Source organism: Kryptolebias marmoratus, linkage group LG2 (assembly GCF_001649575.2).
Source record: "Kryptolebias marmoratus isolate JLee-2015 linkage group LG2, ASM164957v2, whole genome shotgun sequence".
Lineage (NCBI taxonomy): Eukaryota > Metazoa > Chordata > Actinopteri > Cyprinodontiformes > Rivulidae > Kryptolebias > Kryptolebias marmoratus.
Window position 1 is genome coordinate 2,261,186 of NC_051431.1, and position 12,122 is coordinate 2,273,307.

Sequence of the window (12,122 nt, forward strand, 5' to 3'; positions counted from 1 at the left end):
AATGTCAGTTTAGAAGCTATCAAAGTTCTCAAATAAAGCACCTTTTGAGAATGTCAATGTTTGTTGGGAATTATCTTACAAAACTAGGAAGGATTTTTGGTTTAGATATTAAAAGTTATGGTTTTTTATTGATTTTAGTAGAAAAAAATCGAAACTTTTAGGAAAATACCCCGTGAAATCAGGCATTTTAGCCGCAACAATCACAAAAAATGCCTGTGAAATCCAGGAGGGACTGATAAAAGGCCAGATGGTGTTAATGTTAGTTAGCTGTGGGGGTCAGCTTTTCAGCAGCAGCGGATAATTAAAAAACAAGCCGTTATCCAACTGGGAGGCCCTACAGAAAGTGTTAAAGTCGGTGCGCCTTGTTGAAACTGAAACATGCGAAATCCTACCCAGGTGCACCTCCCCTCGATATAGTACTTGCAGATGGCCTTTCCTTTCTTGTCCTGGTGTTTGTCGTTGTGGTGCCTCCTCCCTGCTCCCGGACCATCAACCCCGTCCTGGATGACACAATCCGGCAGCAACATGTTAACAGAGAGCCGCTTTCAGATGTCAGGGTTGTTTCAGCGTCTTCTGCAGTTTTACCCCGTTGTCCATGTCTCCGTTGTTGTCGTCGTCGTTGCCCATGTCGCCTCTTCCTCTCCCTCGGTTTCGACCTTTTCCTCCTCGGATCATGCCCCGCCCTCCTTTACCTCTTCCTCGGCCGCGGCCTCCTTTTCCTCCTGGGTGAGAAATGATCAGAGTGTCAGTTTTCTGAGAAACACAAGAAGGTTTACAGGCAGTCAGAGTAAAACTCACACACCTCTGCCTCTGTCTTTGGACTTTTTGTACTGATTGAGCTCTTTGGAGTAGTCATCGTAGTCGTCGTCGCCCATGTTGTCATAGTCATCATCTCCATACTGGAACAGGGAAAGAGTCACTGATTCATCACAGGCTGGAACTTTAATAAAAGCTTCAAACCAAAAGGTTTTATTTGCCTTCAATGGGTTTTTTTAACAGTTTTGCACTAAATTCAGATAATAAAAACAGAGTGCTTGCACCGATGTCACCAAATACAAAAAGTCCCGGATGCAGCGCCACTAAAGAGGAGATAAACAAAGTGGTGATTGGCTAAAATCTACTATGAATCTTTTAAAGATGTTTTAGGTAAACAAACAAACATCAAACCTACCAAAAACTACCAGGACTGCTTAGAAAGGAGAGCGACGAAGCGGTATTACAAAAAAACTGGAACAGCTGGCTGAGTGCGGATCCAGAGCTTCTCCCCGGCATTCCCGGCTTTCCCAGATATTGTCACCTACCTACACATGGATGACCTGAAGTCGTGGCAGATTGCAACCTGAGGTGTTCTGGTGGGTTGGGGAGAAGAATGGACAGCAGTTTGGAGAGTTTCAAGGTTTTCTGAGCTCATTGCACTACGAGGACCCCGGGGCAGACCCAGAGTGATCCCGTCTGGCCCGGGAACGCCTTGGGAATGCCCCAGGAGGAGCTGGAGAAACTCTGCAGTAGTTTGCCATCTTTATTTTCTAGTTTGTCTCCTTTGCGTCTTTTAAACCTCCAAATCTGCGTTCTATTGGTACCCGAAAGTCTGATTTTCTGAGTTAAAAGATGGAAAAATCAACAGGAATGCCCCCCCCCCCAAGTTGGAATTCTGACTCGGAAAATCAGAGATTCCTGAGCAGCCACAGCCTCAAAAACCAACATGGCGGATTTGCACATGAAGGCTGCAGTGAGGATGTTTTAACGCACAGAGTTGCAGCTCGCCTGGCAGGAAATCCTACAGGTTTCCGGAGCTGAAACTGGAACTCGGTAAAGTTCTGACTTCTGAGGTGAACAAAACGCAGCGAACATCTGGAACGGTGACGTGCAAGCACTCTGTGTGTGTTAATATTAACTATACCTATATCAACCTTACCTCCATTTCCTCTCCATAACCGTCTCCATCGTCGTCTCCTCCCATTCTTCCTCTCCCTCCTCGCCCCCTGCTCCCTCCTCTTCCTCTCCTCCCTCCCCTCATCCCTCCACGGCCTCTCAGGCTCTTCATGCGGCCTCGGCCCCCTGCAGAGACGCAAAGACAGCAATAGAGAACCGAGCAAACGGAACCAATCAGAGCTAAACTACAAACAGTGTGACATCATCCTGGTTATTTAGATCATTTTAATAAATATCAGCTTTATTTTAGACTGGGAAACCAGCCAATAAGGAGGACAGGACGGTGTGTCTCTCATGCCAGTCCCAAGTCCGGGTAAACGGTGAGGGCTGCACCAGGAAGAGCTTCCAGCGTTTGTCAAAACAAAGAGGTGAAGGAGAGAGTCCAGGAGGGATGGAGAAAAGTTTCAGGAGTGAGCAAAGGTCAAAGGTCAAAGGAAAGGTTTCCAGACAGTGGTGAGAGCAGCCATGTTGTTTGGTTTGGAGACAGAACAGGAAGTGTCAGAGCTGAAGATGTTGAGGGACGAGGATGGACAGGATGAGGAATGAGGACATCAGAGGAGCACAGGTTGAAGGACTGGGAGATAAAGTTAGAGATGGTTTGGACATGTGCAGAGGAGGGACAGAAGGATGTTAGAGACAAAGAGGACAGACTGAGATGGTTTGGACATGTGCAGAGGAGGGACAGAAGGATGTTAGAGACAAAGAGGACAGATATGGATGCAGTTAGAGAAGACATGGAGGACAGAGGACAGATGGAGGAGGACGACTCGCTGTGGAGACCCCTGAAAAGAGAACAGTCTGGGTTTTTTTTTACCGCGCCCAAAAAACAAAAAGAAAACAGAAACAACGAGAACGTCCCAGCGTCCGCTCGTCATCGCACTTTATTTTGAAAGGATTACAGAGTGGAAACCACTCTGTAAACCACTGCGTTTCTTTGGAGCTGATGGTTGGTGTTTATTCAGCGTCTCGACTCGAGGAAAGGATGAAATAAGATGCTGTGAGAAGCACGAATCGATGCAAGTAAAACAGGACCCACCTCGTCCGCCGCGGCCCCCCTCCTTGGCCCTGCGGTACTGGTTGAGCTCCTTGGCAAAGTCGTCGTAATCTTCCTCCCCCATGTCTTCATCTTCCTCTCCCTCATAGTTGTCCTCTTCGTAGTCATCGTAGCCTCCGTAACTCTGTTTGTCCATCTTCATGTAGCCGCCTTTCTTCGAGCTGCCGTAGCCCCCGTGAGACTACGAACAAACAGCAAGCCCAATCAGAACCAGGAATCATTTTACTGTGAGTTTGGTTCCGGAGGGAAGGTCTGAGTGTCGGACTTACTGACGGGCCGTACTGATCACCGTAGTCTCTGTATTTCCTCTTCTCAGTGGGACTGTAGTCAGAGTCATCGCTGTAGTCCGAGTGGTCGTCGTCAGAAGAGGCGTGTCGCTGCAGAGAAAAGTCACCAAACTGTCAACATTTTCTCCAGACGAAGGCAGGAAACTGAACGTTTCTGTTTTCGTACTTTATGTTTCGATTTGCGTTTCTTCTTGGACCTCCTCTTCTCCCTCTCCCGCTCCTTCTCCTTCTTCCTCTTCCTCTTGCGTCGGTGCGCTCTCTCGTCGCCCGATTCGCTGCTGGCGTGGCGCTCCTTACTTCGCCGAGGCCTCTCCGCCGTGCCCTCCCCTCCCGCTTCGCCTCCTCCGCCCGCTTCATCGCACCCGTCTCCACCTTGTCCCGCGGCGGCGCCTCCCCCCATCTCCTCGCCCTCCCCGTCTCCTGCATCGTCTTCCAGCTCACCCTCCTCCAGCTCTCCATCTTCTGCCCTGTTTGGGAGAAAAAAACACCTAAAGTTTCACAGAAGTTCTCGTTTCCTTTGGAGCAACAAGTTCTGAAGTTTTAGGACATAAATTTAAAGGAAAACATAAAAAGTTCAATTAAAAAACTAAAATCTGCACAGAGGCTTGATTAATCAAAAACCAAACAATTACAGGAGGGTTAGAGTTGTATCTTTTAGTCTAAGTAGTTTATTGTAAGAGAATAAGAGGTTATAAATATGTAACTAAAATGTAGTTTGAGGTAAAAACACAAGTTAGATTAGATGCGAATAAAATGAGAACAAAAAAAGAATAAATAAAAGATTTACCCAGACTAACAGGAGATATAAATATTTAAATTTTGCAGCCCAGGGTCCAAATAAGTGAAGCTTCATCAGGTCGTACCTGCTCCTTTCACCCCCACAACAAGTTGTTTTAAGGAAATAAGTATTTGTTGTAAATATACAACATTTTGTGACGTGAATGTGTCTCTTTAAACTGTTGCACAGATTAATCCTCTCAAAAATGACCAGCCTTCAAAATCAGCCAAAAACGACATCATGAAACACAAAAAAGTCTTTTTTTAACCGTCATATGAGTTCATCAACACATTATCAGTCAAAACGTGCAATAAAAGAAAAAGAAATTATGTTTCCAAAATGTCAAAGTTGGAGCTAAAGGACTTAAAGGTGCTCACTGCAAACAGTAAACTATAAAAAGTGACCCTGGACGATATGAAACGGTGCCGTTTTTAAAGGGTTTACTCCAGATACACGTATAAAATTCTGAAATGCGGGTCTGCACTCAATATAAACAAAACGCTGCAGTCTCTGTAGGTAAACAAACATGGAGGACTGGACAAGCGTAGCGTCTCGCTGAAATATCAGAGTGAATCTGCAGCTGAACGAGGAAGACGACTCGTCAGGAATAAATATCCGGGGTGGAACGCCGTGAAGGCAGATCGGGATTCAAACCTGCGGCTTCTATCTTTATAACTGCATACTTAAATGCGTACAAACACGTCACAACTGTCAGGCTCCACCCTTACAAATGACTCATTTGTGATTCATGGACACATTATTAACCACTGACATGAGAAAATGCGGCAGTTTTTGTTTCCTATTTTAGGATTTATTTATATTCCTGACTTTGTGATAAGTAGCTTTAAGGTGAAAGCATCAGACACGCAAGAGTCTGGAACCACCTGCTGAGCCACGATCACGAGGCTCTTCCAACAGTTTAATCCACCTCCGGATGTTTGAACACGATTCGCAGCAGTTTAGTGAAGCGATAAAGAGACGAACGCCGACGAAGGCCGGCATCCGAAGAGGGTTAAAAGCAGCGTCCGCAGCCGTCCGCAGCTGAGGGATTAGGCCAGGATGGCGTGAAAAGAGATGGTTTTTATGCTCTAACAAGATCCGACAACTGAGAAACGGGTTTTGTCCTCCTGAATGCTGAGACGCAGCAGGTGGCGGGAACGGCTGACCTGCCGCGCCGTACGCCGGCACCCGCCACGTCCTTCGTAACCTCCATCACAAACAAACAGAGCCGCCCTCGACCCCTCGCTGCGCTGAGATTCTGACTGAAAATACCAACTTTTAACGTATAAAAAGGTCCTCGTTGCAAAGTCAACGACTGGACAAAAACAGAAAAACCACAAAGAAACAGAATCAGTCTTTAAAGTGTAAATCAGTGGCCAGACGCTGACTACCACAGGCGTTTGTGGTAATAACTGAACATAAGTCAAAGTGTGAATTTAGCTGCCATATTTGTTAACCTACAGACCGCAGCCAGCCACGTGCTTTGTTTACACCGACTGCAGACCTGCATTTCAGTATACGTGGTTCAGGATTACCTGTCGCGTGTTCGATTTCAGTTTGCAGTAAGCACCTTTAATGTGTCTGAATGTTAGTTACGTGACTTGTCAGGATAACTCTGTTCTGTTTTACGCGACAAAAGTTGTCACGATAACAAAAATAAACACGCGTCTTTCTGGGGCAACCTAGAGTCAACAGACAGAACCCAAATATCTGCTCTGAGCAAACAAGATCTGACATCATATTTGGTCCTAGACTAGAAAACTTGGCTTTAGCCGTCTTATCTCTTTGTCCTGAACGTCTCTGAGACCACCGTCCCCCGTGCCGACGGACAAACGGGACACAAAGACATCTCTGTGACGGCGTGGGGATTTGGTTGTATTATACGAGCAGGTCGCTGTGAACCGGGGGCCGACTGGGATTCACCGAGGACAGACGCCGGCGGCCTCTCCGTCCTGTCCAAGCCAACAACTACACAAACAAACTCCATCCAGACATCCCAACACTTTTACCAGCTGACACTCTTCATATCCACCAATACAAACTTATATTAAAGATCTGCAGAAGGGGGGAAAAAAGCTGTTATTACTTAAACCCTCCACGGGCTGAACTATCTAACATCTACTTAAACTACGCCAAATTTTCCTTGTTATAAATGAAAACTACACCTAACTGCAAGAAAATCTCTTTATACATCTTAGTAGAAACCAGCTATGGCACATTTTCTAATTTTAGCACACGATTGTTCTGGTCTACAGAGTATTAAAAAGCCATATAGCACATTAACAGCTGCAGATGACTCGATAAATCTAATAATTATCGCAGCAAAGGGCCATGATTAAAATGGGGAATACTTACTGTGACTGGTTTCCTTCACATTTTGCCATTTAAAAAAAAAAAACAACCTTTTTTTTCCCTAACCTTTCAGGGGCTCTACTGAGTGGGGTCTGTGGGGTTTGGAAATGGGGGGCAGAATTAGAAAAAAGGGGTAACTTTGTGTTTGACTTGAAACACTTCTGGGATGCTTTGCAGACGTTTTAAAACATTTGGGGGACTTTTTGGACTGTTTGGGACGAGTCAGTGTGGGCTCGGATGTGAATTTAAACAGAAAATGGGGGGGAGTTATTTAAATATATATATCACGACCGTAACGTTGATCAATCCAGATAACAATGAGAATAAATAGCTTTTAAGGGGCGCGACTACCAAAGGTTTCGAGGACTGAAGGGAGCTAAAGGAAGCTAACTCCCTCGTGTTGGAGCACAAAGTGCGCAGTTAATTTGGCACACCGAAGACGTCCAAGCGGACTTTTTAGAGCAAATAAAAGCCCAAACGACACGTAGCAGTCGAACTGCCGTGAAAATCTCGCTTTAGCGCTGCTGTAAAGCGATGTCGCGACGAGCTTTTGTCAGCCGAAGAACCGCAAACAGCTAAAGCCGTTAGCTCCCCCTCGAGCTAGCAGGCTAACGTTAGCCCGTAAACAGGGCCCACCTCCGGCAGCAGCTGTCGCCAAAATTATACACAATTTAAATAACGTCAGTGAAGTCAAAACTCGTTTTCGACGATGGGCACAAGCAATAAAAAGCTGTTTTCGTTAAAAGTTAAAACTGCCGAGAGACGATTAAAGTTTAAAATGATCGTGTTTCGCCCTCGTCTCTTTTTTTTCTCTCCTTAAACGGTTCCCTTCAGCCGGTTGGTCGTTGATTGTAATAATCGAATAAAAAGGGAATAAAGAACGTTATTCCAGTTGGTAATTAGGCTTTCCAGTTGTCGTTTCAACATGGCCGTTCTCTTTACCTCCCGTTTTCCAGAAAAGGCGAGTTTAATCCCTTTGAGAGAGAACAAAAAAACAAAACAAAAAAAAAAGAGAGAGAGAAACCCCGGGCTTTTGTGTAAAAGCACAGGACAAATAAAGAATTTCATTTAAATGACTGTAGAATTACTCGACCTTTCGTCAGTCAGGAGACTGTTGTGTTCGTGGTTGGTAGTTGGGGAGTTTGGATGGACAGTCATGCTTTCCACAGCCATTTCCCTCTAGCTACATTGAGGTGCAAAAAATTACAACTCGACACTGGAGTCTACTGGCTTATGCGTCACTTCACTACAATCTACTTGTTTTTGTTTTAGGAAGAGATTCAGTTCATAGTAGGCAACTCTCCACCACAGTTGTAAGAGAAATATGCTGAAATTGAATCCTGACGTTCTCCGTCCTACTGTAGCGATGTGAAATGACGACTGATAAACTTAAAATGGCCGACTGTCTTCTCCAAAGTGAAAGGGGGCGGGCTTTCCGAAGGGCAGATCGTGACGTAGGCCACCTCACGGAAATTACCGAACGGCTCGACCCGGGTGTGAATTAAGCCCGGATCTTGACTCGCAGGCGCAGTGATCTCCTGTTATTATCAGGTTAGATTAACATTGACCCCTGTCAGTTACACAATACAAATTACCTTTGTTAGGGATAATGTAAGCCAGAATCTTCCTAATTATTTGCCTTCTTGACATATGCACAACAATGTGCATATAATCAATTTTGAACATATGCTAAAATTAATTAAGCCCAATAAAAAGACCTAGAACAAACAACACATTTGCTATATATATCTTTTTATGTATGGAATGATTGTATTTTGTATTTGCTGCAGTTTTAAATCCATCGGCACAGTACAAATGTTAGACTCCTGTTTGCCGTATGAACATGAAGGTGTACTGTATTGTCTTTTTTAAGCTTTTGTCTCTAAATTTATTTCAGTGAGGGATGTCATAGATTTAAACATTAGTCACGAAAACTGGACGAAAGGCGGTCTGTGGCTCTAACTAAAAGTGAATAACTTTCAACGTCAATCCATCTTCAGAGCTAAAATCCTTTTTTCTTTTCTTTTATTTATCTTTGACAGAGGTCAGTATTCTTGAGTTAATCTTGGTCAGTGATTAAATCAAAATGTAATCAAAACTGCTGTCTAATTACACATGCTTTATTTTTATATTTGACCTCAGCCAAGGAGGTTTATGTTTTCCGTAGTGTTTGTTTGCTTGTTTGGTTGTTTACTCAAAAAAATAATGAACAGATTTTCATGAAATTTTTAGTAAATTGTCAAAAAAAAACCCAAATGATTGCATTGTTGTGGTGATCGAGATCAAACGTTGGAAGTTTGTGCTCTTAAAGTGCTTGTAGTTAGTTATTATTATCTTATCTGAAATGACAAGGAGCCCATTTTAAATTTTTTAAATTTAGATTATTGATATAATTACAAATCAGTATAGTTCAACTCATGATCACACAGTGTTTGTATTTGCTATAACCAGATAATTCTACTAAAACAGGATTCACAGAGGTTTATTTCTTCACCAAAGAGAGGTTGTTTTAAAAAGGGCTTTGTTTACTGAAGCCTAAACTGAGGGAAAATTTTACCCAAATACCTCCCTGTCGAAAAGACAAAAGCCCAGAACAAAAGCATTTCAAATTTAACAGCACAAGACAGAGAATATTCTGTGAATTATTTCAAATAGGTTTAATAAATGACCAGCAGTGTGAAAATTATTGGTGATTAGCTAGTTTTAAAATTGAGACTAGCATGAAAATATGAATTAAATCAGGCAAATAAACACTAAAAACTGAGGGGAAGAGAAAAAACTGAAACTGAGTTTTAGTCTAATCAAATAAACGGTCGAATAAAGAAAAACTGAAGAAAATGTGTCAAAATATAAGAAATGTCCTTAATTCGAGTGTAGTGTTTTTTTTTACTGCTGACGTAATCATTCAGCGACCTTTCAGCGGGACGCTCGCGGCATTTTAGCCATTCATATCTGTAGCTTCTCAAAAGAAAACTAATTCACGCCGTAATTCGGGCTTTCAGAGCGAACGGAAATAATCGATATGATCGAGAAGGAGGACCCGATCATCAGCGAAGAGGAAGCGGCTCAGTATGACCGACAGATCCGGCTGTGGGGGCTCGATGCCCAGAAGAGGTGAGCTAGCTCCGTTAGCTCCGTTAGCTGCGAAGGCTAACCGATGCAGCGGAGCCTTTTACCCGTTGCACTGTTTTTTGCACCTTTTTATAAAATAAAATGCTCGACCTTTCTCAGTTCACATTAATGAGATATATAATGTCAAAGGTACGTTTTTTTGTAGCAAATGTCACTTCCTCTGGTGTGCTTGCACAAACCATAATTTTTGAATTATCCATTCAAAACAATGACTCACATGTTTATAATCTCAATTAGAATCAGCGAAGTGGCTGAACTTTCATAAGAAATAAGAACGGACTGATCAGTTTATTATATGCATTGATATTTAAGAAGATTGTCACGAGGTTTTTAAGCTTTTGGAGAAAAGGAATATGAAATTCTTGAATCAAAAAGGCAATTTTTGGCTGGTTTTAATAGTAAACAAACCTTCTACATCCCATGATTCTGAGACATCGGTGATTCAAACAGATCATGAATGCTTCTGTGTTATGATCCCTGCAGGTTGAGGGGGTCCCGTGTCCTCCTGGCTGGTTTGGGTGGTCTCGGAGCTGAAGTGGCCAAGAACCTAATCCTGGCTGGAGTTAAAGGGCTCACCTTGCTGGATCACGAACAGGTATCCTTATCCTGCTGAAATGAACACAAACAAGTCCAAGTCCAGAGAACACTGTGCAGATTTGAACCAAATGTCAGATTTTCATATAAAGTCCTCTGTGGCACCTTCATGGTTGTAGTTCTCCTTTACCTCCACTAGGTGGCTCTGTTGGCAAAGCATCACTTAGTGGCGTTTATTACTCATAAAAGTCGCTCATTTCAAACTGAAATCAAATTATAAAAAGGTTATTCTGAACTAGATTAAATGCTGCAGTTTGAAAGAGTTTACTGCGGTGGTTTTAGGCAGTTTTGAAATGTGGGTCCACGCTTAATGAATACAAAACAACAGAACTGTTGGACTTTGTTGACTGTTTCTGAAGGTGACCAAACACGTGTTAGTTGGCAGAAAATTCTGCTTAGACGTTTTTAATTTAAGGACACAATAACAGACATTATGAGATACAAATCGTGCAGATTTTCTTCCTTATTTTATTTATTTTTAACCATCTTTATGAAAATTCTGTCTTTGTGTTGTTATAAAAATAGTTTCTCTCTGAATTCGAGTCGAACAAAATCAGAAGAAAAGGAGAATCTCTTCAGGTTCGCTGTCAGGAAGCTTCTTCGGCTGTTCTGACTTCTCCGCTTGTGCGTCTCTCAGGTGTCGGAGGACTCGTGTCGAGCTCAGTTCCTGGTCCCTGTGTCGGCTCAGGGTCAGAACCGGGCCCGGGCTTCACTGGAGCGAGCGCAGAACCTGAACCCAATGGTGGAGGTGCACGCCGACCCGGACAGAGTCGAGGACAAACCGGACGACTTCTTCCTGCAGTTTGATGCGGTAAGAGAAGGCAGGACGGAGGGACTTTGGGACAAATCAGAGACATTCATGAACCTCTGATGGAGTTCTTTGTGTAAATATATCATTTTTTATAAAAGGAAGGAAGAATTCAGTAGAAAAATCATTTCCTTTTGTCTCAGTTCTCATGTTGGCCACTAGATGCTGCTTTTAACTCGTAAAACTCGGCTTGTTTTGTTTTGATGAGCCTCTCGACCCACTCGTGTAATAATTTCCACTATCAGGGTGTTTTAACGCTTCCTTCAGGCTCTTCGGGCGTCACGATCTCTGAGTGAGATCTTATCATCTGGAACATAAATGTTTTTGACACAGTCTTGTTTTTACACCGAGGACTGATTCTGCCTCTGGTTATTGGTTAAATTGTTGCACATTTAATTTGTTTCTGTAGTTTGATTATAGATGACAGTCATTAAATATGAAGTTGGTTCTATTTTGTTTGTTGTTGACCTAAAATTAATGTCTAATAATTAATCTGAGCTGCTGTATCTGTCGGTTGTTCTGTGAAGAGTGGACATAAATCTTAATTTATTTAACTTTGTTATTGTTTACATCAACACAGGCTGAATAATGTCAGTAAAAGTGGTTTTTCTGCAGCATGAAATGCATCAAGTTGTGTTGGAAAAGGGCTGTAAGGAAACTTCAAAGCCTCATTTATTCTTTTTTTCTGGAGTTTAATCCTTCAGCTGTTAGTCCCAACATAATACGACAAACCTTCCTTTAAATCTCGGTTTATGAGACGCTGTTTAGGCTTTTTTTACACGTTACATAAAGTAGAAATCAGCTTTAAACTCCGTCTGGATCTCAGTTTTTCTCACTGCTGACACCAAGACTGTTCGGACCGTTTGTCCTCCTGTTGGCTGTCTCACTAAGGTCAGGGTGGGGGAGGACGGGGACGGAGACGGGGGGGACAGGGGGTGAGCCGTGGGACAGACTGAGGGAGGATGTGGAAGAATTTTCTAAAAGGCTGAAGATAAAAACTAAAACAGAAGGAGGTCTGTCTGCTGCGGAGAGCACTTCACTTTACTCTGCTTCCACGGGTGTGTGTGTGTGTGGGTGTGTGTGGGTGTGTGTGAGTGTGTGTGAGTGTGTGTGTGTGTGTGTGTGTGTGGGTGTGTGTGGGTGTGTGTGAGTGTGTGTGTGTGTGTGTGTGTGTGTGTGTGTGTG

General features: G+C 43.3%; 2 protein-coding genes across 4 annotated transcripts in view; one reads left to right on the forward strand and one right to left on the reverse strand.

The window, feature by feature from the left end:
• Positions 1 to 7,804, reverse strand: part of zc3h4 (zinc finger CCCH-type containing 4) — a 13,518-nt gene extending 5,714 nt beyond the window's left edge. The window contains exons 1-8 of one of the 3 annotated variants that reach the window (XM_017436295.3): positions 7,497 to 7,804; positions 3,440 to 3,740; positions 3,256 to 3,363; positions 2,969 to 3,167; positions 1,916 to 2,058; positions 803 to 899; positions 586 to 722; positions 393 to 500 (exon numbers count right to left, since the gene is read on the reverse strand). In XM_017436295.3, coding sequence (XP_017291784.1) covers positions 393 to 500; positions 586 to 722; positions 803 to 899; positions 1,916 to 2,058; positions 2,969 to 3,167; positions 3,256 to 3,363; positions 3,440 to 3,740; positions 7,497 to 7,576 — 1,173 coding nt within the window. In that variant the 5' untranslated portion in view covers positions 7,577 to 7,804. Of the gene's footprint in view, positions 1 to 392; positions 501 to 585; positions 723 to 802; positions 900 to 1,915; positions 2,059 to 2,968; positions 3,168 to 3,255; positions 3,364 to 3,439; positions 3,741 to 6,406; positions 7,448 to 7,496 lie in introns of those variants that run through there. The other 2 variants (XM_017436293.3, XM_017436296.3) reach the window with 2 other exon arrangements.
• A 1,494-nt stretch (positions 7,805 to 9,298) lies between these two features.
• Positions 9,299 to 12,122, forward strand: part of sae1 (SUMO1 activating enzyme subunit 1) — a 26,178-nt gene continuing 23,354 nt past the window's right edge. Inside the window, exons 1-3 of the mRNA XM_017436264.3 lie at positions 9,299 to 9,517; positions 10,019 to 10,130; positions 10,767 to 10,940. Of these exons, the coding sequence (XP_017291753.1) occupies positions 9,426 to 9,517; positions 10,019 to 10,130; positions 10,767 to 10,940 (378 nt within the window). The 5' untranslated portion in view covers positions 9,299 to 9,425. The remainder of the gene's footprint in view (positions 9,518 to 10,018; positions 10,131 to 10,766; positions 10,941 to 12,122) is intronic.